The sequence below is a fragment of the Gallus gallus genome, chromosome 28 (assembly GCF_016699485.2).
Source record: "Gallus gallus isolate bGalGal1 chromosome 28, bGalGal1.mat.broiler.GRCg7b, whole genome shotgun sequence".
Classification (NCBI taxonomy): Eukaryota; Metazoa; Chordata; class Aves; order Galliformes; family Phasianidae; genus Gallus; species Gallus gallus.
The window spans coordinates 3428575-3454504 of NC_052559.1; the positions used below are offsets into that span (position 1 = coordinate 3428575).

The following is a 25930-nucleotide window of genomic DNA, read 5'->3' on the forward strand; positions in this document are numbered from 1 at the left end:
CCCCGAGCTCACTTGTGTGTATGGCCATGTATGCTGGCAGACTGCTCTTATTTTTTAAATAAAAGTAGAGATTCCCATGGAACTTAATCACTTTCAGAAGGGCTTGAAACACCCCTTAGTGCAAAACCCGAAAGAACAACAATCTCAACTTCCTCCAATGAACAAAAATCTCAGCTAATCCAAAGAGAACCAGTGTATGGGTCGTATTGGAAAAGCTTTTCCCAATGCTTTCTGCACTTTTTTCCTAACACTGTCCAAAAGCAGATACCAACAGCTGGAGGGGATGCCACATCCAGGACAGAGCCTCTGGGAGCAGCTGAGTGAGGGTAGGCTCTGCAGGGCTCTGGGAACACAGGTGTGAGGAGACTGAAGTTTGGACACACGGGACCCTGCCGGCCCATGAGCTCTGCTGCACACTCGACCAGGAGGTGGCAGCTCTTGCCGCTCTGTGGTGCTCTTGAGTTGCTGCTGCTGGGATCCAGCAAGGAGAGAGCCAGAAACATCCTCGTGAGATGAGAAAATGGCCAAAAGGTCAGGATGGGGTGTGAAGGAGTGACTGCAACAAGAACACAGCCGGGCGCAGCAGCACTAACAGCGCCTCTGGCCTGAGAATGTCAGTTGGTGAGGACATACCTGTGGTAAACTGCAGTGTGGGAGACTCAATGGCCGGGTCCTCCCCCAGCAGCCGGGCCGACACCTGGAGGACACTGCCACGCACATGAGGATGGGCAGCAGACAGCGCTCCATGAACCTCCTCTGACTCAGCCAAACCTCTGCTGCCCTCCTTTCTGGTCAGAAGCAGAGGACTGCAGCACACACAGTGACAACACGCAGCAGAAAGCAGCTGCTGCCCTCCAGCCCGATGCTGGCCTCGTTTCAGAGCCGCTGAAGCATTCCCTGCACTGTATCACCTCTGTGGGCCTACAGATAAAGGCAGCGCTGAGCTGTTTACCATCTGGTATTTGTTAATGTCCGAGAGCACGGAGACACGCTGAGGGCAGCACCGCCGGGGAGGAGGGGCCTCTTCTGCTGACACAATTCCTGCACGCACGGCAGGGGTTTAGCACATTAAATTTAGCACCGAACGTACGGATCAGCAGAAAAGCTTCGAGGAGAGACGGGGTGTGACCGCAGAGCGTTTGTGCAGTGCTGAAGGACGGGCTGTACAGCAGGCCCCGCCCGGGACGACCGCGGGCGCGGCGGAACAGGCCCAGGCCCAATGCGCGGCGCCACTCCCTCTTCCACCCATCTCCATGGCAACCACTTCCCCTTCGCCCTTCGCCCTTTGCCCCTTACGGCCGACAGCGGTGACGGACAGCTCCCTCAGCCTATCACGACGCGTCGCCCCCCACCCGAGTGAAAGGGCGGGCTGGAAACTCCGCGAGCCAACCGGAAGCGAAAGCCGCCGGGCCGGCCCCGCCTCCTCGTGGCATGACCGCAGCCAACCAGCGGGCGAGCTCGCGGGGGCGGGGCCGGCGCGGCGACCAATGAGCGCGGACGTCGGTCGCCAGGGAGGCGCAAGGCCCGGAGGGGGGGGCAACGGCGGGAGCGCGGCGGGGCCGGGCGGGGGCGGGAGGTAAACAAAATGGCGGCGGCGTGTGCGCTGCGGCGGCGGCGGAGGGGGTAAAGGGGCGCGGTTCGGCTGGAGCGGGCCCTGAGGCGAGTCCCGTGGGGGCAGAGCGGGGACGGTGGCCGGTGGGGGTCCCTCTGAGACGATTGGACGCCAGGGGAGTGTGGCGCCGGGGCCCGGCCCGGTGCGAGGCCCGGGAGCGGGGAGGGAGGACGAGGCCGCCAGGCCCCCCGCTCCCTTCCCCGTGTCGGCAGCGCAGCGCGGGGCCCAGCGCTGAGGGAACGGCTCCGGCGCACGGGGAAGGGCCCTCCCTGGGCCGCTCCCGGCTCGCGAGCCCGGCGGTTGCGGCAGCGTCCCCTCAGCCCCGCGGCCCAGGAGCGCGCAGAGCGTTCTGTTACTGCCCCCTTCCTTCTCCCTTCCCGGAGGGTCTGTGCTGTTCCTCCGGCCCGGCTGACACCTGTGGGAGCGGCCCGTGAGGAGTCGGTTCCCCCTTCCCCCACCTCCTTCCTTTGGGCAGGGAATGGGGCGCTGGGGGCACCTGGCACGGGGGTTTGCTGCCTCTTGAGCTGTCCCGCATCTCGGTGCGCCCGCACAGCTCTGGGGGTTTGGCTGTCCAACGCCCGCTGACCCTGGGAGCAGCAGCGGTGACACATCATGTGCCAGGCGCAATCCAGGTGGCTGAAGGATGCCCCTGGGAGATCTCAATAGGCACCGAAGGCCTCAAACTTTTGTAGGCGTGAAAAGCGAAGAAATTAGAATTGTTTCTGAAAACTCTTTCAAAGAAACCTGGTTCCAGCTTCCAAACGGCTGAAAAAAGCCCAAACGTCTGCGCTAGTGCTCGGAAGGTGAAGGCTGCAGGGCAGGAGTGCTTCCCCCGCCGTCCTGCTGGGAGCTGGTGCCTGTGCTTTGCTGGGAATGGAAAGCCACGAACGAGACTTGGCAGTGGTCTGTTTTATGTGATGGTCTGAGGTCCCCAGGATGACCTAACACTTACCTTCACAAACTGGGCCAAGCGAAAGGCCGAGGTGACTTGAAAGAACCCTAGTGGTGGGACCAGGCCAGGAGCAAAGCGAGTCCCAACCTGATCGTGTCTGGTCAGAGCTATATATTCTTCTTAAGAGACGCGTTATTGGAGCAGACCTGGATCTTTTAGCATCCATTTGAGCTGGAAGCAGCTCATAGTTCGTTTTGTTTTGTTGTTTTTTTTTTAATTAATGTTTGTACAATCTTCTGGATGTTTTTTTTTCAAGAAGGAGTAAAAGGGAGTGTTGGAAACAAACAAACAGGATTAAAACCCTGAGCGCTTAAAGAAGACAGGTTAAGGAACTTAATCCAGGATGGATATGCAGGAGTCTCAGCAGCTGGGTATGTTTGGAGAGAGCGAGCTGATGTCTGTGGGGATGGACACTTTTATCCATCGCATCGACTCTACTGAAGTCATCTACCAGCCACGGCGGAAAAGGGCCAAGCTCATTGGCAAGTACTTGATGGGAGACTTGCTTGGAGAAGGATCTTATGGCAAAGTCAAGGAGATGCTGGACTCTGAAACCCTCTGTAGGAGAGCTGTGAAGATTCTGAAGAAGAAGAAGCTACGCAGAATTCCCAACGGGGAGGCAAATGTGAAAAAGTGAGTAAATGTTTCTGGTGGCTGGGAACTGAGGGGGTTAAACTTCTGTCTTTTATTTTCCAGCTGAAGTTCTGCATTGTTTTAACTAACCACCTAGCTTTGTGTTTTGGAAATGCTTCATAAGGTGTCGGTATTAAGGAATGTCCTCTGTCCTCAGCTGTGTGGCTGAGGGCTCCTAACCTTGTCCTGGCTGGGGACGGGGCAGGGAGCTTGGCTTCAAGGGCAAGGGGCAGCTCCTTCAGCTGAATGGAGTGCAGCAGCACTGGGCAGTGTCTGTGTGCCCAGGAGGGGCTGTGCTCTCAAACTCTTTGGACAGTGATTGCTGCCACCCACGTCAGTGCTGGGATGCGATCCCATGTGTTGTGAGCATAGCAAGCCTTGGGTTTTATTCTTAGATTCTCTTCTGGCTAATGAGTTTAGGAAGCAATTCAAAGCTCTTTTCAGTTCATTTCTGCAGCTGTAAAAGAGAGACAAGGGTTGTCAACCTCTTTTCAGTGACTCAAGTTCTGTGCTTGGAAGGTTTTCCAAGTGCCAGTTACATACTGATTAGTCAGGGCACAAGTAACTAATTAAAACATTCTGTGGGGAGAAGCCTAGTGTTATGCCTCATTTGCAGGACTCGTTAGGTGGAACTTTCCCTTTCAGCAGCATTGTGCCCTGCACGCGAAGACCCCCTAGCCTGTTTCCCACAGCAAGCTGTTTGTTACAGCCCTGAGAGGTGGTTGTTTATCTGCAGGGAGGGGAGAGCCTCCTGCAGCCACAACAGTTTGCATGGGCTTATCTCATAGCAGGAGGGAGGACTGGGGGTGTTTAGAGGACTCTTGTGTTGCGCCCTGAGCTGCGACGTGCTGAGCGCAGGGCCCTGACCCAGCAGAGTCTTGTTTCTGTTTCTCACTTTGGTTTGAGTTCGTGAGCTCAGCTGTGAGATACTTCACGTCCTGTACCTTGTGTCAGCTCCTGGAGTTTGCCTTCTAACCTTCAGTGACAGGCATAGTGACAGAACAGGCACAGGGCTCGGCGCTGGGACCTCCCTTTGCTGGCTCAAGTTCAGAGTAAGAGTGAACTGCTGGTTAATGTGTAATAAAATGTTTCTTGTTTTTCTGGTAGAAGCATGAGTGCCCTGTTCCATCCCTGCCCCTTCCCTTCTATCAAGAGCTCTGCTGAGAAGAGGGAGATTAGTTATTTTTCACTGGAACTTCAATGTTTTTTCTCCCTGGTAGTGAAGAAGGTCTTCCAAATGCCAGGGGAGATGTTGATGTCAGAGCTATGGGGATGGTTCTGAGTCCCAAAGTGAACCCTGTAGAAGTATTATTCATGCACAGAGCCTGTCTGAGAATGTCTTATTTGCCTTCATTAGGGTTAGTTAGTGAAGCAGACTCCCTGAGTTTTGCTTTGTTTGGCCATGGATGTTTTTCTGGCTCAGCCTTGCTTGCTTCAAAACACAGAGGTAGGTTTTAAATGTTGCCTCCTAATGAGGGCTTACTTGGGCTCAAGTTCCTATTTTTGTCACCTTGTCCTTCTCTTAGGCCATGCGTTCATTTCCTTTACCTACACGATCAGAGGTGATTTTTAAAGACAAAATACTGTATTTTTTTTTGCCATACTCTGCTGCCACACAACTCTGAGCTAATCAGAACCATCCAGCCCTGCTGTGATAGGCGGTGAGAACCGTCTCCTCTTTGAATGAAGCTGCTGATCAGGCATCAAACCCTTACGCTCTGCCCTGTCAGTTGGGTGGGGGGAGCACATGGTGGCATTTAACAACACGTGTGACCACGTTAAGGCTTTATTTTCAGGTAGTGCTGGAAAGCACTGTGTGATCCCTTTTTAATGTCACGCTGCTTGGCCACACTCCATTGGCATTTTGCTTTCTTCAACTGTGTTTGAACAGCTTTACTGACTGCTTTATACCCCGCAAGCTGTCGGCGTGTAATAAAAAACCAAATCGTAGAACCAAACAGCACAATTCAGTTCACATTCTTTGTTGGAAGTTACTCATTACTTCACTCATTAGTAAATATGTAATGCCTGTTACTGAGCGATACTTGCAGTCCTGCTGGCGTCCTTATCTGCAGAAGGGTGTCTGCAGCACGGTGCGTGTCAGATATGATTGTGATGAGCTGGGTAATCTTTGCAAACATCCTGACTTCAGCTGGCGCCCTCCGAGGTGAAAAATCTCTCCTCCCATCCCTGGCATGGAAGCACTGCTCCGTGCTCACTGCCCTGCCAGCACCCCAGCAGTACGTGCAGGCAGAAGGCTATCCCAGGGCAGGATGCAGGCAGCTGCTCTCGGGGTATGTGAGGTGGATGAGAGTGGGACTCCTGAGCCCCCAGTGAGTTGTTTGCTTTGCTGCAGGTCGCTGAGTTACATCTGAAGCAGAGCCTCCTCTCTGGGGTTAACTTATTGTCCTGCTGCTAATGTGTTGGACTGCCCTGGCAGTGGGGCTGAGTGGCTGTACTATTTCAGTCTCAAAATACCTTGTTGTACTTTCCTTCTTCCTTAACTGTGAAGGTTGGAGCTCGTTCTTCCAGCAGTCTGATCTCCCATCTTGGTTTCTAACAGATGTAGCTCTTTGCTGCATGGTGGTTTGGTTTGTGTGGCAGAGATGTAGTTAATAATAATGGCCTCGTGCCCCTGCAGTTATCACAGAGTGCCCCAGCATTGCTGCTGCAGTGGTGAAGATGAAACTCCTATTAATAGTGTGTTGTCCAAGAAATTCCCTAGAAAACAGTTCCTAGACCGTCAGCTCTTGGGTAATTACATGAGCAAATAATACACGGGGAGCAGTGACAGGCCAGGGAGTAATGAGCAGCCTGGGGGGTGGGACAGACCTGCACCCATGCTGCAGACTGGGCACACAGGGCAGGCATCGCAGCCTGGGCTGGGGGTGTGGGTCTCATTGTGCACTGACAGTTGTGGGACCTCGGGGTTGGGGCTGAAATGCACTATGGGGTTATCTTAGCAGATGGGATGATTCTTTTCTATCCCCACAAAGAATCCAGTTCTGCTCCTGGAAGGTGGGCCTGGAAGGGCTCTGTAAGCTCACACTGGGGCTCAAACTCTGAGACACGTCTCCTAAGTCAGCGTGGGGATCTCTGCGTGCTCTCAGTCTGCAGAGGGAGGCTGGGGTGGTGTGGTGAACCAGCTGGTGCTGTGGCTAATTGCTGCTTCCACTTCGTGCCAAGGAGGAGTTCAGTAGGGTTGCCAAAAAGGTGAAAGAAAACTTGGAGTGTTTGTCTCTAGCAGCACAAGTTTAATAAAACTGTCTGCTAATAGCCTCCCATTTTAATTAAGTGTTTGGGACTTTCTATGCATATCCCAAGTGTCTTGTACTGTACTTACCATGCTCGGTGATTGCTTAGATTTGAATATATGCTCATTAGAATTCTTCTGGGGCTGAAAATGTGCAGTAGGCCTGTAATTTGGTGATTTGCTATGCGGGCCTATGAATCGAGAGTGCTGCTGGAGGAAGGGCTTGCTGTGAGCTGCAGGGCGTGTGCTGGAGGCCAGGATGGCCTGAGGCTGACTCATCCCAGCCTGCCCATCCAACGGGGGAGGTCTGGTGTGGAGTGGGGAGGGTGGCACAATGCTGTGCTCACCCACAGCTTAGGAGAGCCGTGCTTGGTGTGGAGCCTTGAGGTGGGCAGTGAGAGCTGCCTGGCTCAGACCTGCTGTGAGCCCGTGCTTCTGAGAAGCTCAGTTTGTCTGGAAAAGATCCACCAGCACTTGCCTCCAGTAAAATCCTACCAGCTTGCACCCGTGGAGGAGCCTTATGAACCAAAGGGAGGGAATGCACCTTCAGGCAGAGCCAGGCAGGTCAGCAGCTTGGATCAGCTGTGCTGCATCTCTCCTCTGGAAGCTCTGGAAAGCAATTCTTCTGAAAACTTTGTACTGAGGAGTATATCACATGATTTTAAAGGGTGTGAACGTTGTCTTGCCTTTGTGGATAAGGATTTCTTTAAGAGTTTGTAAACTGTAAGAAATCTTTGGTGGAACAAAGGCTGAATGTGATGCTTCAGTGCTCTGTGCAGGAGCATTGCTGGGTTCTCAGCACCTTCCAGGCATGCAGGATGAGCAGTAGCTTTGTTCTGTCAGCAGAAGCAGACCCTGCTGTTTGCCAAAGCAAGGAGATGAGGCTCAGTCTGTCTGGATGAGCTCAGTGGGTCTGGCAGTGTGCAGGAGCCTTCCACGTAGGGGATCTCTCCTCCCTGCTCCAGGATGCTTGTGGTTTGAATCAGAGTCTGTATTCCAGCAGTCTGTCCTGCTGTCCACCTGAGGGCTTCATGCTCTGGAGAAGTAGAACAAAGGTCCATGGTGCAGATCGTTGCAGCCACACGGTAGTGTGAGGTGAGTGGGTACAGCAATGATGGCCACAGTGCAGAGGCCTCCCTAGGAGGTGGGCTCGTGCCTTTTTGTTAGTGTAGCTAACAGTGGGAGCCCTGCTGCTCTCATTTCACCATCTCTCTTGTACAATCTTTCTGTCAGATTCATTAAAACGTAATGAAAATGTAGGAAAGGTTGCAGTCCTCATCATACTACCGATCTAATGACAGCTGCTCGGGAAGTAGGCTTATTTCTCATTGCTTCCAGTAAAAACACAGTGCTGTGACAAAGTCCATCAGGTGTGTTAGGTGTCAGTTTCCTCTGTCATCCTCCTGGCTCTGTGCAGCACCTGGCTCTGCTTCAGACCAAGCGCCCTTCCCTCTGCTGGGAGAGAGGTCTGACTGCAAAAACAAGGCTTGCCATTTAAATCTCATATTGCTTTTTTGAGAAGGAACAAGGAGATGAAGTTGCAGCTGCTGGAGAGGTCCTGAAAACGTGGATGAGCTGCAGGCACACGGGTCTCCTTCCCAGCACTGTCACTGAAACATCACAGTGCAAAGTGCAAAGACAGCAGTGGGGTGGAGTGTTCTTTGTGGTTAGCCTGGGGGGTGGAGGTAAACACAGGCAACTTCTGACAGAGTAAGCACTGAGGTCCGTTTAAGTGACGGATTCTGAGAACCAAATGGGATTGGAGGTGGCTGTGGCCGGGCTGCCTCCATTCCTCAGCCCTTTCAGTATGCAAGAGGAGCTAAAAATAGAGATAATCTTTCCTCTGGGAAATGGGCTGCTTGGCCCCTGCTCCAGAGGTGGGTGTGCTTGGCTGCTGTTTGGGATTGGTGGTTCACGGTGTCCTTCTGGGGGAAAGAAATGGCAGAAATATGAAATATTTATCAGGCTCTTAAAGGTGGGAGGAATTGGTGTTTGTGCTTTCAAGCAGCGTTACAGGGAATGAGCTGCTAAGATCAGGGTTTTAAATGTGTTCCTAATATTGGAAGCTCTCTGTCTTTGCAGAAAGCAGTCCTACTTAAACGTGTGCTTGCTCTGTCCCTCCTTGGCTCTGTCTGAGCTCAGCCGTCTCCCCTCATTATGCAGAAACTTCTTAGAGCTCTGCTAATGCTGGCTGCAGTTCTATGCTAATTTAATCCACTTCGGCCTTTTGGTCATTACTATAATTAGAGTGGCTGCATCACTTTGCAAATCTGTCTGCCATTTAAACTAAACACTCTTCTGAGCTTTGCCTTGTTATTCCAGGTTTCTGTTCAGCTATCCTAATTCTTAAAGCCAGCTTGTGTCCTGCATCTTATGAGCTCTTTGGAGGAGCTGTTACTGGCTTGCTAATCAGACATGGTGCAGCACCAAGTCACTGTGCTGGCCACAGCTCATTACTGGAGAGGTTCTAATTGTGCAAGCAAGGGGTGAGAGCTTTCTGAGCTCCGTGCACTGTGCTTGGGCAGAGGCTCTCCCCTCTGAAACTGTGCTCTGAGTTCCTTGCAGTGCTGCTTCCAGCAGTGCAGGCTGGTAAACGTGGCCCTGCTTTTCTAAGGGACTTCCCAGTGGTAGGAAGAGCAGTGTGGTTCAGCACCTGCCTGGAGCAGAGCAGCAGAGCGGAGCTGAGTGCCTGTGCTGCCAGCCAGAGCACTCCGACCTGCCTGGCCTGATCCTCCCGTTTCTCCTCCTTACAGCTGGCAGCAGTGGGGTTCTGCAGGCTGACTTTAATGTAGAAGATACTGAAATTTGACGGTTTGGGGCAGAGCACAAAATCCCAGGAGACAAAGATCAAAACAGTGGATGTGAGATGGCACCCAGGGGTCCATTTCCATTGCCAAGGGAAGGCGCCTGGGCAGCAAAGCACCTTCCCTGGGTTTTGTAGTTCATCTTCTGTCTTCTGCTGAACAGGATCCCTGGCCAGGGAACCTGGGGCTGCAGGGTGTTAGTGGGGAGGGTTCTCCTTGTATCCAGCACCCAGGGAACGTTGTTATGGGCTAACCTGGAGCTCAGGAGCACACAAAGCCTTCTCTCAAGGAGTGTATAGAGGTAACCTTCAGTGAAGCAGCATGGACTAGTACAATCTGAAGTGTAATGATCCATGTGATTTAGAAACATTAGTTTCATTCCACAGTAAGGAAATAGACTTTGAAAATGTAATGGTTTTCCTCTTCTTTTCCTGCAGGGAAATTCAGCTCCTGCGACGACTGCGGCACAAAAATGTTATCCAGTTGGTAGATGTGTTATACAATGAAGAGAAGCAGAAAATATATCCTTTTTAACACAGTGGTTGAAGGTTTGAATTCTTGTTATTTTCCACTGTAGTGCTGAATCACTATAGTTCTGCTTTTGTTGAGGCTCTTCTGAATGTTCCTTAAACTTACAATTGCTTTCAGTAGCATTGAACCTACTGCGTGCCTGGAGTGCTTCCACTCTTAATGCTTTCTTAAAGTTCCCCAACTTCAGTGTAAAATATCGTCCCCAGGTTACACATATAGGACTGCAGTAGAGAAGAACTGCCCCTCCAGGGCTGTTTTGTTGTGTGACCTTCTCCACTCAGGCATGAAAGCAGCTGCAGATCTGGCACTTTGAGCTGCTGCTCCTCGCTGGTGGCGCGTCAGAGCTTTTCTCCTTAAAGATGGACCTGTTACTGTTTATGCTTTGCAAAAAGTCAATTTTTGTAATTTTTTTGGTCTATTTCTTCCTTCATGCCCTTGGCAATGATTCAGTGGGGTTTTTTTCAGTGAGAAATAAATAAAAATCCATGTATTGTGGTGTCTGGACACCAGCTGTGCTGCCTTCCACAGGGACAGCCGTGTCGTGTGGTCTGGCATGAGATGAGATGGGCTCCTGCCCCAGTCTGCTGTGCTCTGCTGTTTGTGTGAGCATCCCTTGTGAAGTGCTTTCAGTGACCTACAGCTTGTAATGGCCATGAGATAAAAAGTGTATTGCTCCTGTGAGATGTGCAGCTCTGGAAACTAAGCTGTGGCTTGTGATCTCAGCACATCTTTCAGACTTCAGTGTGCTGTTCCAGTGCACGGTGTCTGTCAAGTATGCCCAGACACCAACTGATGTGCTGCTGTGCCTTAACACGAGTGAAATGTAGGTGGGTGGCTGGAGGGTTCCTAGTGAGTGGCCTTGGACCAGTCTGTAAGCTTACTGAGCTGATCTGCTGTTGTCTGTGTTACAAATAGCTGCTCTTATTTTGACAGTGTTTTCCAAATACTGTCTTGCAATTACGGTACTTCAGAAAATGGGTTATTTAATTTTGTGCTTTAATTAGATCAAATTCCCTGCCACCAAATCATTGATATAAAAAGCATGACAACTTTCACTTGTATTTTGTAGCCTTAACAGACTGAAGGGACTGTAATTCAATTACTGTCTGCAGAAAGATGGCATTTAATTAAGAAGAAGCTGGGATGCTAATGGAGAACCGTGTCGAAAAAGAGCCCGAGAGAGACCTCGTGTGTTGGTAGTAGGTGATGACAACCCAGAGTGGTCATTCAGAAAAGTTTTGACCTCCCTAAGCTAGAAGGGTTGGTTTTGCTTCCTCCCTTGTTACTTACTTAAATTAAAAAAAAAAGGAAAATCCTTATTTCCAGAATTAAGTGTGGCATTTGAAGCCCCTTAAAAGAAGGGAGGATTCTGTTCTTGCCTGAGTGTTGTGCTGCTGATAGAAGTGCAGGCTTCAGCTGTGCTTATTCTCAGGAAGGTGGTGTTTTAACAGCTTGCCTGTCTAGTCAAAGCCTTCAAAGATTTCCTTGGTAATAGGAAAGCTGTGATGACTGGATTAAAAACATCGAGCACCGTTAGTATTTAATGGGTTGCTCTGCTGACCTGCTGATACTGGGAATGCAGAGCTGGTGATGAATGGAGAACTGATCCAAGCAGAAAATAACCCCCTGTTGAACAAGCAGCATCGCAGCTGGCACCCTGACTTGACAGCTTCTGTTAGCAGTGTGTGCAGCTGTGTGTGGGAGCAGAACCCTATCGATGAGCAGAAATAAGAGCTTTGCTTGTCTTGGAGCACCTGTGCTAGATCTGCTCTGCCTGGAAGTTTGTGCTGGAATCTGGCTGACCGGCCAGGAATGGGCAGCTGCTGAGGAGGGGGTGAGAAGCAGGTGATGGAACCAAAATCAAGTGGTTCTTTCTAGAAAGAGTGAGAGCTGAGTTTTGTTTCCCAACTGCTAGCCTGTATAATCCATTGTTGGTATTGCTTTCTTGAAGATGGGAGAGTTGCTGTCTTCCACATCACTGTAATACACATAGTCCCTATCCTTCTACTGGGGTAAGAATTTATAGGAATGAAATTTGGGCTCTTGCTGCTGTTTTTTGCTTCTACTGGTCTATCAGGTGGCATTGTGCCCATCACAAACTCTTACAGCACTTCAGCATCTCTCTGAAGAGCAGCTCACGTGGGGGGCACGAGCATTAATGCAGTGTGTTTGCCCAGGGGTTGGAGCTGGGTGGGATGTCCTACAAAAGAGCAGCAGTCTCTAGGCTGGATCCCACTTAAAATGCAGGTCATCCCTTTAGCCTCTCTTGCCTTGAGAGCATCCTGGGAGATAAACAACTTATTTTGGGCTTAGGTTAAGAAGGCATCTGCCAGGATTAATTAGTGACTGAAGAAATGTGTTGTTACTGGAGAACATGGGCTGCCTGCATGCCTGTGTCTGCACTCTGCATGGCAGAGCTGCACTGCCTTGCCAACCCACCAGATGTCTCAGGGTCTGTCACAGCCCCTCAGTGTGCAATGTGCCTTTCCAATCCCTGGGAGAGGGGAGCAGAGCAGTGACTGCTCCGGGCACTTCTGTCACTTTCATTGTTTGGCCCCAACATTGAGATGTAAGGAGATGAAAACTGGAACATGCTGGAAGAGAACAAATACTAAGAAGTGCCATCAGCTCTTGGCACTCCTGTAGGATTTTCTTAATCTGTGTGTTTTCCAAAAAGCTTCCCAACTCTCTAGGGACCCTTTCCTATCAGTGAAATGCTGCTGTGAGGATGGGATGAGCAGCAGCTGTTAAGGAGTGTGTGCACACCTTTTTGGGACAGGAAATGAAGAATAACACAACCTCAGGGAGGGCACAGGAGCTCACTTATGTCCCAGGTATGAGAGAGCACATGGCATGCTCCTGTAGGCAGCTGGGAACAGGGCTGCAGTCCTCATGCAGCGTCTGCCTGGAAAGCAGCTCACCCTAAAGCTTCCTTAACACTGCCTTCACGTATATGGTGATGGAGTACTGTGTGTGTGGGATGCAGGAGATGCTGGACAGTGTCCCAGAAAAGAGGTTTCCAGTTTTTCAGGCTCATGGGTAAGTACGGGTTTGTTTCTTAGGCTGCATCAACTTCTCAGCACTGATCTCTCAAATTCAAGGGCACACTCTGCTGGCTGCCCATTGAGTAAAACTAACTTGGTGTAATGAGCCCATTTGTTACCTCCATGGCGGGGGGGAAACTAATGAAGTAATGGCAGACAGAACCCTTTGATTCTGGGAAGGAAAGCATCTTTCTGCTTTTGTTTTGCTGTAAGAGATGCATGACAGCCTTTCCTGGCCTTCCTGTGTCATTGTGCTAGGATGTGTGCAGTGGAGGAATCTGTGAGGGCTTGCCTGCTCTGAATGGGACAATGCAAGCAGCTCAGTGTCAGGAAAAAAGATGAAAGATCTCTAATGGATGAAGAATTGTCAATATCCAGCATGATCTGTTAGCTTGCTGGTGGACAGGCTGATCTGAAGCCCATTGCACTGTGCGAGTAAAGGAACCTCAGAGTTCTGTAGATGGGTGTGTGAGGTTATAGGTGGCCTCAGTGAAATGCAGGTGCATTAAGATGGGTAATATTTCTGCATGCTCTGGGTTTAAAAATAAGTGTGTGAGCAGTTGTTACCATGCTGTCACTGTACAATGCTTTATGTACTATTGGTCGTTCATGCTTTTAATCTTTGGAAGTGCTTGACTCTTGTTTTCTTTGCCTGTTCCTCTAGGTACTTCTGTCAGCTTATAGATGGCTTAGAATACTTGCACAGCCAAGGGATTGTCCACAAGGATATAAAACCTGGGAACCTCCTGCTGACCACCAATGGGACGCTGAAAATATCTGATTTAGGGGTAGCAGAGGTATGTGAGAACTGCACTGAAGTGGGAAGCATGGCTTTCTGGATTCATATCACCTCTGTGGGATCGATTGACTTATTGATTGTTCTGCTGAACTTGCAGAACGCTCTGGAGTGGCTCTGCTGAATATTTATTGTAACTGGCAAAACACTTCTATCTCTTTGTTGATAACAGCACCAAACTTCCATCCAGGAAGCTTTTAGAGTAGGATGTTAATCTCAGATAAACCCAGAAAAGCCCAGAAGTATGGTGAAATTGATAAGCAACGTAACCTTGTACTACTTAATATATGGAGACTGTCTTAGCTAGGTAGGACTGGTGCAGGAAATGTCTCTGATGGCATTTAATTACAGTTGCACATTCTCATGATATGTAAGTAGACATTCAGTAGCAGAGTTTTCCCCTTTTGTGAAAGTTCTGACCAGTTACAACTTGAATGCCTTGGAAGTTTGAAACTAATGGGTCTCTTTGCTGCAGGCATTGCATCCATTTGCAGAGGATGACACGTGCCGAACGAGCCAAGGGTCGCCAGCATTCCAGCCACCAGAAATTGCCAATGGCCTTGATACCTTTTCAGGCTTTAAAGTAGACATCTGGTCCGCAGGGGTCACACTGTAAGTGCCCATGCAGCATCCAGGAATTGCAGTGACAAATTACACGTCCCCAAATAGCTCAGTGTTGTGCAATCTGCTGTCATCATTGCTCTTGTGCGTGGTGTTGGGGGGCTGGGGAGGGCTCATGCAGCTTGGCCTATCCTTGGGGGGTGTGTGTGTGTGTGTGTGTGTGTGTGTGTGTGTTCCCTGAAGTGCTTGCAATTCTGAATAAAGTCATCTCCACTCTTAGTGAGTAAGTCTCTGCCAGCCATTTCTCAGCATCTGAGATACACAGCTGCTGTAATAATAGAAACCACAAAGTGCTTGTATCTCTAGTATTTATTTTTAAAAGTTTCTTCCATCCCAGCCTGTCAGGGAGATGTCTTTGTGGTATTGACCCATATGAATGAGGCTGTGATATAGGAAGACGAAGTTAGAGGCATTCCAAATACTGCCAGATATTCATCTTTTAGTTTCTTCTTACCTTCTTTTGGTTTATGCTGTCGTGTAAGAGCTGAGCACCTGTCTTGTGTGCTTCATCTCATACAGCTTCTCCTTCTGCCTTTACAGATACAACATTACAACGGGTCTATACCCCTTTGAAGGGGATAATATATATAAGTTATTTGAAAACATCGGGAAAGGTGACTTCACAATTCCAGAGGATTGTGGTCCTCCACTCTCAGACCTATTGAGAGGTGAGTCTCCCAGGTGGCTCTGAGTGAATGGGTAAAATTTAGAGGTGCAGCACATGCTCTGCTCGTAAAGGCTGAGGAGTTTCATTCTGAGTATCCTGTGATGGCATAGGATCCTATTAGAAAGGGAGGTAGGCTTATTTATCCTGGGATAAGACAAAGATCTTGAATACTGGTGTTCTCCTGAGATGCACTAAACCTTTGGTGGACTGTGCTTTGTAAGGTTGGTTCTTACATGGATTCTCGTGCTCTAAGCAGCTTTGAAATCTGAAGACAAAGCTCATGAGGTTAAATTTAAAATGACAGGTGAGGACACTCGATTAAATTCCTTGCCCAGGCTTTCTGTATTGTAAAATAATGAGTACTCAGGTTCTGCTGTCCTTCCTCATCAGCCTCTGCTCTCAAAGTGCTTTAATCCCAGTTGTCTTCTCCCTTCCCCTAAAATTTCAGTTGCAGATATTGGAGCGAAGTGGCTGGTACCTATGGTAGAGACAGGAATAGCACCTTTTGGGTAGGAGGAGAGGGTTGGTTGATTGTGTGCTCTTCTCCCAGTCACTGGGGTTGTGTAGCAGCAGGTGGGATGTGCTTCTAGCACGTGGGAGATCCTGGTCAGAGTTCCTGCTGCCTTGCCAGAGGAATAGGTGCAGTATGCTCCCCATTCCTCAGCATGGGTTTACTCACTTCCTTTTGTCTTCAGCTATTCAAGAAGGGTCTGGCTTCAAACATGAAATGAAGCTGTGTTGTTTCAAGGGTGGGTGTTTTTTTTTGTTTCATTCTTGCAAGTAGTTGGGGACGAGTGTGGGTGAGTGGCCATGGGGTGCTGAGGAAGCTGAGTCAGCTTTACTTCCTGCTGTCCGTGGTGTCATCAGGTCTGCTCCTGATATGGGTGTTTATTGCTAAACCTGGGGGCTGTCTGCTGTAACCATACTGAGGACAGCACAGTGCTGCTGCAGTTTGTGGCTTGCCATAATGTTAAGAGTTTCAGAGCATTCACGGCCTTTTTTTTACCCTACAAATGGCTGGCTTCTCTACCTCTGCAGTGCAGACTCCCTGCGAGCCTCCTTGTTTGAGGCTGACTTAGCTCCTCTGGTCCTATACTGATGATGAAATAAGTAATCTGTGCATGTTTCCGAAAGCATTGACTGGCCTGAACAGCTTTTGGAAACCACTGCATCAGGCATAGCTACAGATATGGCTACAACTGAAGGCCCAGCACTTCTGGCTGCTGTGCTCTGTGCCCCAGGCAGCAATGTCCCAAACTACATGTGGTGTTTGCTTTGAGAATGCTGGCTCAAAGCACAGCAGCTCTTTATGAGCTCAGGATTTGCCCAGATGAAGTAAATCCAAGGGTTCGTCTAGCCTGGTAGCAGTCTTCTAAAGCATCCAGCAGAAACAGATGAAGTTTGTGGTAAGCCTCAGAGTTGCACTTAGCATCATCCCCAGAGAAAGGGTGGTTGTGTTTTCTTTTCTTGTCCTCGGGATATTGATAGCTTCAAACCTTTATGCTCCATTAGCAGAGTAACTCCCTTTTGTTGCTTTTCCATCCCCTGGATGAGACTCAGAGTCAGACTCTCTCACTTTTCCTTCTGCCTCACTTTACACAAGGAGCCTTGCAGCTGGTGCTGCCGTCTAAAACGTGCTTGAGTCACTTCTTCCATCCAGCTGCTGTCTGCCTTCGCCCCTTCTGCCTTTGGGTGCTGCAGAGATGCACATTGGGTGCACCTGGTAGCAGAGGAGCTCGCATGGGGCGCGTGGCCATCTGTCTCTTATCAATTTGGCTCTTCCAGGACAGTAGGAAATAAGATTCCTTTTGCTGTCCTCCCTCAAACCCACTTCAAAACGTTCTCCCACTCCTCTTGTTGTATGCACTTGCTGCACAGTGAAGCTGGCAAAAGCTGTTATTCTCCTTGCTTGGTGTGATATGTCTAGGATCATAGAATGGCTTGGGTTGGAAGGGACATCAGGGTCATCGTGTTCCAGCCCCACTGCCACAGGCAGGGTTGCTAACTGCTAGACCAAGTACTAGATCAGACTGCTCATGGCCCCATCAGCCTGGTCTTGAGCATCTGCAGGGATGGGAGGCATCCACTGCCTCTCTGGGCAGCTGTTCCAGCATCTTGCCCTCCTCTCAGTGGAAAAACTTCCCCCAACATCTAATCTAAATCTTCCCTCATTTAATTTAAGGTCATTCTCCCTTGTCCTTTCACTATCTACCTATGTAAAAGGTTGATTTCCCTTCTGATTACCTGCCTCTGTGTCCAGGTAGATGACATCAGGTGCCCTTCCTTTGGCCACTGATGCCATCATTCCATCACAGGAAGCCACCAGATGGGTCAGGCACAACCTTCCCTTGCTGAAGCTGTGCTGCCTGACTCAAATCACTTCCACATCTCACACGTGTCTTAATGTGTCTTCCATGAGGATCCATTCCATGATCTTCCCAGGCACAGAGGTGAGGCTCACCAGCCTGGAGTTCCCTGGGTCCTCCTTCCTCCCTCTCTGGTAAATGGGAGTGATGTTTCCCTTTTCCCAGTCTGTGGGGACTTCATCTGACAGCCATGACTTTTCCAATATGATGGAGGGTGGCTCAGCAACCACATCAGCCAGCTCCCAACAGAGCCTGATGGCACTGAGCACCAGGGCTGAGCCTTGCAGGGCTGATACTGCATAGCTGTGGTGGCAGAGCTGGGGTGTTTTATTTGGTTCATGCTTTTCCTTTAGAACATCTGCATTTCCTGGTAGGTGCCTGCTGCTGCAGCAGGCTGAAATGGAATCCAAGGCTGCAGATTAGGCGTCAGTGGCAATCTGCTTTCATATAGCAGCACAGACGCCCTGAGCTCAGCTCTGTCTTACTGCAGATTATATTTTGCCTTTGTGTTGTTTCTAAACAACTTTTAGAGCACTCTGCGGTGCTGCAAGCGTTCATTCTGTCCTTAATGTGAGGAGAATTCAGCCTGCTGCAAAGTGCTTGTTTCCTCTCTGGCTGTAAGAGTTATGTTGACCGTTGTGGCAGTTTGCCTGTGAAACAAGTGCTTGAATTTACTTCTGAAGGCTTTCTGGTCCTTTAGTTGACCACTTTTGAAGCAGCATTTTTTTTTCCCTTGTTTTCACTTCTATGTTCCACTTTGCAGAAAAAGTACCTAAAACTTCTGTGGTATTTGACTTGTGGCAGTGTACTTCAACCAACCAGTTGGAATGCTGCACTTCTTCTTGTCCCTTAATCAGAAACAAAGCTTTAGCTGTGCTCTTCACTGATGGGAGAGTGGTTGGTACTGTTCTGCCTTCTGTGTCTGCAGTCAGAAAGGATGTGCCAGAATGGAAGCATCTGCAAATAGCCTTAAGGTCCTCCTGTCAGCATCCGCATGTGACTTACTGACTCCTGTGCAGTTCACTTCTGAGCAAGAATAATGCAGAGGGTGAGCTTTTTCCCCTCTTCTTCTAATATCTTGCTTTCTCTGAAGCTTTGAGACTGCACTCTCTGCGTTAGATACCTGGGTTTATGTCCAGGCTCTGCTGCAGGCTGGTTCTGTGACTGGGGATGAGTTGGTTGGTGTCTCAGCATTCTGTTTTCTTACTGCTGTACAACTGCTGTGACCTGAAGTTTCAGGGATGCATTCTCTGATGGCAATAGGATGCTTTAATACGGTAGTAACAGGGAATCCTCTGAGCTGGGCCTGTAACCATCCAGCCTTAAGTGTCCTGTGTTTTTCAAAGTTGGTTCCTCTGTAGAGGAGTTTGTGGTCAGAACACCTGGTTGTGCCTGTAGAGGATGAAGGAGAGGAGGAAAATCCATCTTGCTTCACAAATTGGGCTTTTCTGCTTTATATTGATGGCTTAAAGTGGTTGCTGAGTTAAAGACTGATGCAAAACCCAGGTCGAATTCAATAAACTCGAGCTGGAAGATTTCTCCCTGCCTCTGAATGAACGTCCTTCAGGTTGTGCTGCCTGCTTTTTAAGCAGCCGTTCTACACAACGGAACGCCATCCTTGTCCAGGATTATCAGATGTGTGAGCTGCGGTCTGTGACAAGGAGCTCAAACAGGATTGTGGTCTCTGGAGTTCACACTGCCCCTTGGCAGAGTTTGAAAGGGGTTTGAGACTGCTGTAACGAGCATGACATCCCATGTATGGGCACAGCGGGTCCTGCTGGAATCCCATGGGGTTGAGGCTTATGAGCCAGGCATCTTCCCGAAGATTCTCCCCATTGCAGTCTCTCTCCTCCACACACAGATAATCTGCATGGAGATCTTTACCGTAAATGGTAGAGCGTGTGTGTGGTTACTGTGGGCAGACGCTGGTGATGATCTGCCTGCTGAGCAGGACATGATGTTTTGTCGTGATGAAATCGCAGGACTTCGGCCGCAGGCCTGCCGCAAGTGAGTCACAGCTGAGCACATCAGTGTGCGTTTTCGATGATTGGATGTTCTATTTTCTTTCTAACATTGCCCCAAATACAGTCCTTTTCCTTAAAGGAGGCTTTCTTGTTGCTTGTTTACCTTATTTATGCCTTTTTCATTGATTGTAAGAGAACAATACAGCTCTACGCCATAGCAGTTTGTGACTGGTGCTGCCGGACCCCTGTTAATAACTTCCTCTAGAACCTTATCCTTGCACCAGTTCCACCTAATCAGTGCATTGCATTTCTCTTAGCCTTGTTGTTCTTTATTTGCAAGAACACACAATTTCTTCATCCAAAGCAAGCTGCTTGCAAGGCTGTTCCAGCTGCTGTAATCATTCTTCAGAGTGCACAGACTGAAAGCAGAAGAGCCTTGGGGTACTTCCACTGTATACGATGTTTCTATGAAGAATTTGTAGCTGTATCTGCTGCAGTGTGCAGGATTTTATCCCAGACTTGATAAACTGGATTCCAAAAACACCTTCCTGAAATATGGTCTTAGCAGTCAGTGTAGGGGAGCAGTCCTGACCTGGTTACATTGATAAGATAAGCTTGCCAGTACCAGCTGTAGTGTCCCCTAGACACATAAAAACCTTTGGGAGCTCAGCTGTAAAGTTATTGTCAAATTACTGTCTAATAATCTTATTGGTAGGCCATTTAGTTTAAAAGGAGTTGTTGTTTTTGAAACACTTTCCTCACTTTGCAAGGAAAGAAAGAAATTGAAAAACAAAGAGGGGAAATCCCACCTGAATGTGAGAACCCCTTTACTGTGAGGGTGGTTGAGTGCTGGAGCAGGTTGTTTGGTGGGGCTGTGGGGCTGACATCCTTAGAGGAAGAAACTAGAAGCCCCACTGGATGCAGTCCTGGATGATGTGCTCAGGTGGGGCCTGCAATGAGCAGGAGGGTGCAGTGGGTGATCCCTGGGGTCCCTTCCAGCCTCACTTCAACTGGGACTGGAGGAGTTTCTCAAGTGTTGTGGTACTAATGATGGCTTAGCAGAGGAAACAACTTGGAATTAGCCCTATGGAACCGCATTGCTGTTGTATTATGAGTGTTTCAGCCCTTTGCAGGCTAAGAAGATTCATGATCAGTCCTTTCTCTGCTGTAGGGGGTTCAAATGTCTCTTCCCTGCCTCTCGCTCTTTCCTTAAGTCCACCTCAAAATATACTTTTGGTGGTGGTCCTCACAGCAGACATAACTGAGCTGTACAGCTTCTGACACTGTCACCAGTCGCCTCCTGCCAAGTGCTCCCAGTTCTGGTCCAGCCTGGTCTGCTCGTTGCTTGTTTGCAAGGCTTTGTTCTGCTTATGGGAGAGAATACCCCATGTAAGGAAGTGCTCTCAAGGCTGAGGGTTCTTGAGCAAGGAGCTGTTGCTGTAGCTCCCGTCAGCTCAGCTGTGTGACGTAGCCATGTGGTGGATTTTGTGGTCTCAGCAAGGCAAGAGAGCATTTCTGCTAAGCTCTGCCTAAAGCCTTGAATGCTGAAGGCTCTGGTGCCTTGAGTTCAGGTAGCCAGATGCTTGTGGTGCACCCGACAAGTTTTCCCATGGTTGGTTTTTCTTAACTTCCATCACAGTGATATCATGTGGATCAGTAGTGATGCCATCTGCTTAAAGGTATTCCGGCTGTCATCAGCACTGATGAACCTTTTCAGATCGCTGTGGGAAACAGCATGTTGGTTTTTGAGGGGAGAAAAACATCAGTCCTTTCACACTGTACCTTTTCTTGCCGTGTTCTCTAGTCTTGAATACCTCTTAGGCAAGCAGACATAGCAGTGGGCTGGCTTCCCAACTGTGAGTTTTCTAAAATCCCTTTGGTTTGGTATGATGCAGTGGTCCAGGCTTTCACAATGTGTTTTCCCAACCTTCTCATGTTGTCTCCAGAAGTGGCTGCTCCAAGAGCACCGTGTAAGGAACCTGCTGTCAGGTTTGGGATTGAGACTCAGCTCAGGGCTTTTAGGAGCAGGTGGTGGAGTTCTGCATCCTTGTTGGCATGTGGGGATAAAGGCTAAAACTGATCTGAAGAAAACTCTTTATCTCCTAGGGGGGAAAAAGGTCTCACTGTAAGGAAAAAAATAGCTATCGAAAGCTTGTTTCCTTAAGCATGCACTTGTTTGGAGTGTGCAAGCCTTGCAGAAATGTAGGTATTCATAGTGGTGGCTTCCTGTTTTTTGGTTTGGTTTTGGTTGTTCTGTGTTATTGCAGTCATCCCTGGGTGGTTGCTGTTAGTAGTGTGATGCAGGCTGAACTGATGAGGAAGGTATTGCTAATCAGCTCTGATCACATGCTATTGATTTCTCTCTTCTAATACCTTTGTTCAGCAGCACTGCAGAATCTCATCTGCAAGGCCCTGGCAGCTTCTCATTCTAGCCCTCTGTTCCCAAGTGCTCATCTGAAGATACCTCCTGTCCCTGTGTGTCCACTGTGACCTCACAGTGGCCCTCCCCAGTAGGCTGCCCCATCCTCTGTCTCTCCTGTTGAGAGGTCTGTTCTACTCCTGGTCTCTGTTCCACTCAGCTTGCTGCAGGCTCCTGTTCTCTCCCCTCTTCCCAAAGCCCTGCTCCTTGTGCTCACCATTGCTGGCGCTTCAAGAACAGCGAGAGGCTTTTATCCAGCAGGAACAAAGCTGCTTGCAATGTAGAGCAATGAGTGTAACTCCCGTTAGATGAATATATTCTTGGAAGCTCAGTTGGAGGGATTTGGGATTCTGCTGGATGATGCTCGTTAGGTCCCATTGAACAGGCTGAAAAATACAGCAAATTTTCCTATCTCACTTCTGTGGAGTTGTGAAGCTTTTTCGAGATCACGGAGCAGAGTGGGCATCTCATGAGTCTGCTTTTTAAGGAATCCACCTCCTTCTTTTCCAGGGAGAATACATATGAGCTATTTTCTCCACGTTCCCCTCTCCTCACCCTAAGCCCAGTGATCCTAGCAGCAGGTGCCAGAAATCAAAACTGGCTCAGGCAGAAGGATGGATGAGGGGATGGGCAGTGGGATCGTTTGTGTCAGTTCTCCCCAGCTGTACTTCCAGAACAGAATATCACTGGACTGTAGAGTTTCTGGGATGCTGAGCAGATGGATGTGTCGTGCCTGAGGCCTGGGCTCCTCCACAGACAAAGTTCACTAGTGTTACCTGTGAAATGCAAAGTCTTGCTGCTCCTTGCCTGGAGACACGTTTGGGCTTGTGATCTGGGGCTGTACCATCTGTCCCTGCAGGGTGAAGGAGGGAAGGGTTGTATCCACCTTGCAGGTGGATCAGGAGTCAGCACTGGGGTTGGGGTTTGTGCTGAGCTCTCTGGGGCTGATACAACAAACTTTTCTGCAGGTAAAACTGCCTGAAGCTGCCAGGAGGGCCAGGCACAGGGGCAGGGTGGTGGGAGGGAAGGGCAGCTCTTCATGCTTCTCGTCTTCAGCTTGGCTGAGAGCCTCTGTGATCACACCTGGACTTTTTCTCCTTCTTTTCAGGGATGCTTGAATACGACCCAGCCAAGAGATTTTCAATACAGCAGATAAGGCAGCACAAGTGAGTGTTCAGCTTCTTCCTATTAGTCATTCTCTTTCTGCTTCTTATGCTAATGTACCTGTGCTATTGCTCTCAACTCATTTTTCCTTTTGACAGCAGACACATGGAAGTCACTAGATAACCTTCCTCCAGCTCTGCTGGAGCTCTGGCAACATCCACTTGGCTTTTTTTTCCCCTCCTATTAGAGCATCCGGTTAAAGCATTTGAATTGCTAACCAGTAAATAATGGATGTGTTGAAAATATGTTCCTAGTGTGACTGGTTCTTGATAATTAAGGGTTCTGGGTAATTTGTTTCAGAGGCCAGCTAGCACTGATGGAGCAGGGGTTCCCTGAAGCTGGTTTCAGTAATGCGTTGATTTTCTGGACAGTCTGATGACAGAAATATCCCTTGGTATTTGCTCCATATGGAATCAGTATGTTCCAGGACAATGGGATTTGATTTTTTTCTTCTCTTTTATGTCATCCTCCTCCTTCCCCCATATCCTCTGCTTTATCCTTGCCTTTGTCTGGGGGGGGGGGTGGGGGGAGAGGTCGTTATCTCTGAGGTTTTTTTTTTCCCCCTTTTTTAAAGGATCTGTTTGAACATGCTGCCTCTGAGCAGAGATTTCCTGGGCGGATAAAAGTACAAGAACAAAAAAGCATCATAAGGATGCTTCAGCGCGGAGGCTGCATTAGCTTATCTCCTGTTTGAATAGGAAGTGCTTCTGAGGACATGCAGAGCTGCCTGCTGGACCGCAGATGCTCAGCAGAGGTCCTGCCTACGAGCTTGCCCAGAAAGCTTTTGGGAGCCTTGTAAAAACAAGGCTCTGATCCTGTAAGGCAATGGGCCTGCTTTGTGCTGCCTGCTGGCAGGAAGAGCACTATTCTTATTTTTCATTTGTTTGTTTCTCTGAGAGGGGAAAAAAAAAGTGGCAGTGGGCAGCAGTGTACTGTCAGATGACCATCCCTGGTAGATGTTCTGGCACGGGAGGCGTCTGCAGGAGCCGTAGAACAGAAGCAGACAGGCTTGAACTGCACTGGTGTTGTGCAGAGGAGCAGCTGCAACTGCCCCTGCAAAGATCAAAGGGGCTGGGGGGCGGGCAAGTCTCATGTAGCTGCCTGTGTAATTAATTAAGCAGTCAGGCAGAGTCTTCTAATAGTCACCAAGTGCTGTGCATTGGTTGTTTCACTGGGTCTGGGAGATTATAGGAGCAGTCATTTGCTTTTCAAGAGTGCCTTTCCCCATGCACATGCTTCCCAGTAAAATAGTGGGCTACAAAAGGCACTGCTTGGGGCTGGCCTCTTAAATGCTGCACAGCATTTAAAACACTGTATAGAGCTGATCTTGGAAACAATAGCTCTTGCTGTTAGTGACAGTCCTTCTCCCATCTTCCTCTGAGGGCTATATAGCTTCAAGCTAGACAGCAAAGCACTGTATCCCTTTGTGATGCTTTGTAATGAAGTAGTTCTGCTCATTGCAGTGATGTTGAGTGGTGAGCAGCTACCACGAGGTCCAACTGATGCCTTGTCAGTAAGCACAGTGAGAAAGCAGGGCAGGAATTAACTCTGTGGAGCAGATTAGCAGGTATTTCAGTGAAAACACTGAAATGCCAAAAGCACTTGTTCCTTAGCAATGCTGTGGGCCCAGGTGTTGCACTGAGCTGGCCTTAAGCTTGGGACAGTGTAGGTGGTTCTCATGTGTCACTGTCTGCCAGGATTTGAGCTACTTACCCAGCTCCTTATGTACCTGGTTTTAGCAGGGAGCTTTTGCATCAGCTTTGAAGCCAAGAGGTTTCTCTAGAGACCCTGCCTGGAGGTAGCAAGCAGGAGGAAGTAGAGCATGCTCCTGGCATGGGGGGCAGCAGCATCTCTGTGCTGTGTGGGCACAGCCTGCCCTCTAATTGGGCACAGCTGCTGCTGGTGAGGCTTTAATCTCATAGCACCGATAGAGGCTGAAGAGAGACTGTACCTGTGAACACAGGAGCATTTCCAAGGTTTAGTCTCTTATTAGTTTTCTGTGAGCTTAGCCAGTGCTTCTTAACAGGCTTTTCTCCCCTATTAGTAATTGCCTCCTTCCTCCTGCTGTGGCATCCTAATAATTACATCACGCACAGCAGAGCCTGCAGCCCTGGGATGTGGCTGCCCATCTCCTTTCTGTGGGGCAGCACTGTGTTAAAGAATCCGGAGCTCAGTTCTCTCCTTTTGTCTTTAAATAGAAGCAAGCTTTGCCCTTACTCTTAACCAGACCCTGCTTTATTTAAAACTGAACAAAGCAATCAGAAGGACAGCAGGTAGCCATTCAGATACTGTCAGAGGGTTTTGGGAAAGGATTTTGGTAGAAAGTGCCTTGATTTGTAGAATTTGTAGATGTCTGGTTGGGGTGGAGGGAGGGAGTGATGGTCAGCAATGATTTTGGGGTTTCTGCACTCCTCTTAACCCTCTTGAGCTGCATGAATGGCTGTGTTTCTCCTGTATGGTGATGCCTCTCTCTTCTGGTGCAGCATTGAGGGTGCAAGGCTTTATCAGTGGATGAGGGGAATGAATACTGAGCAGGAATTGAGTGCTGCTTGGTGAAGCACCGTAGATGCTGGAGGCAGCTTGATGGGGCAAAGCACATCAGTTCCTCCCTTTGTTCTCAAAGCTATTCTGAATGCTGTTCCCCTGCAGTGGCAGCCCTGTCTGAAGAATTCTGTGGGAAGAATCTGCCCAGTGTTGCATCTGCCAGCTGCCTTCCTCCTCTCCTCACTTTTGCAGCTGAATTCTCACATCAAATTCATGTTTCAGCATTTTCTTGTAATTCAGCAGGAACGAGCTAACTTCTCTCAGCCCGTTTCTTGAAGGTTTGAAAAGCATTTCAAAGCAATGCATGCAGTGCAGACCCAGGATTTGTAAACTGAAATGAATTAGAACTCTCCCAGCCTGTCATCCGAGTTTCTGAACTGCCAGAAGCTGACCCCTGAATAACAATGAACGAGCCTTGAAACCTGCACGTCCCGGAAGGATCTGGGGAGGATGATGCTCAATGAAAACTGACACTTTTAGTTCACCTCTGTGACTGTTGTGTACTCCTTAGTGGGGGTGTGGAGCAGTGAGGATGTGCTGCTGAGAGCCAGGGAGCAAGC

At 49.2% G+C, this 25930-nt stretch overlaps 1 protein-coding gene across 2 annotated transcripts in view; it reads left to right on the plus strand.

The window, feature by feature from the left end:
• The first annotated feature begins 1575 nt into the window (after positions 1 to 1575).
• The window catches only part of STK11 (serine/threonine kinase 11), a 35114-nt gene continuing 10759 nt past the window's right edge, over positions 1576 to 25930 (plus strand). The window contains exons 1-7 of one of the 2 annotated variants that reach the window (XM_015299932.4): positions 1576 to 3197; positions 9692 to 9775; positions 12735 to 12824; positions 13494 to 13626; positions 14101 to 14237; positions 14787 to 14914; positions 22771 to 22828. In XM_015299932.4, coding sequence (XP_015155418.2) covers positions 2908 to 3197; positions 9692 to 9775; positions 12735 to 12824; positions 13494 to 13626; positions 14101 to 14237; positions 14787 to 14914; positions 22771 to 22828 — 920 coding nt within the window. In that variant the 5' untranslated portion in view covers positions 1576 to 2907. 2 annotated transcript variants of the gene reach the window in all.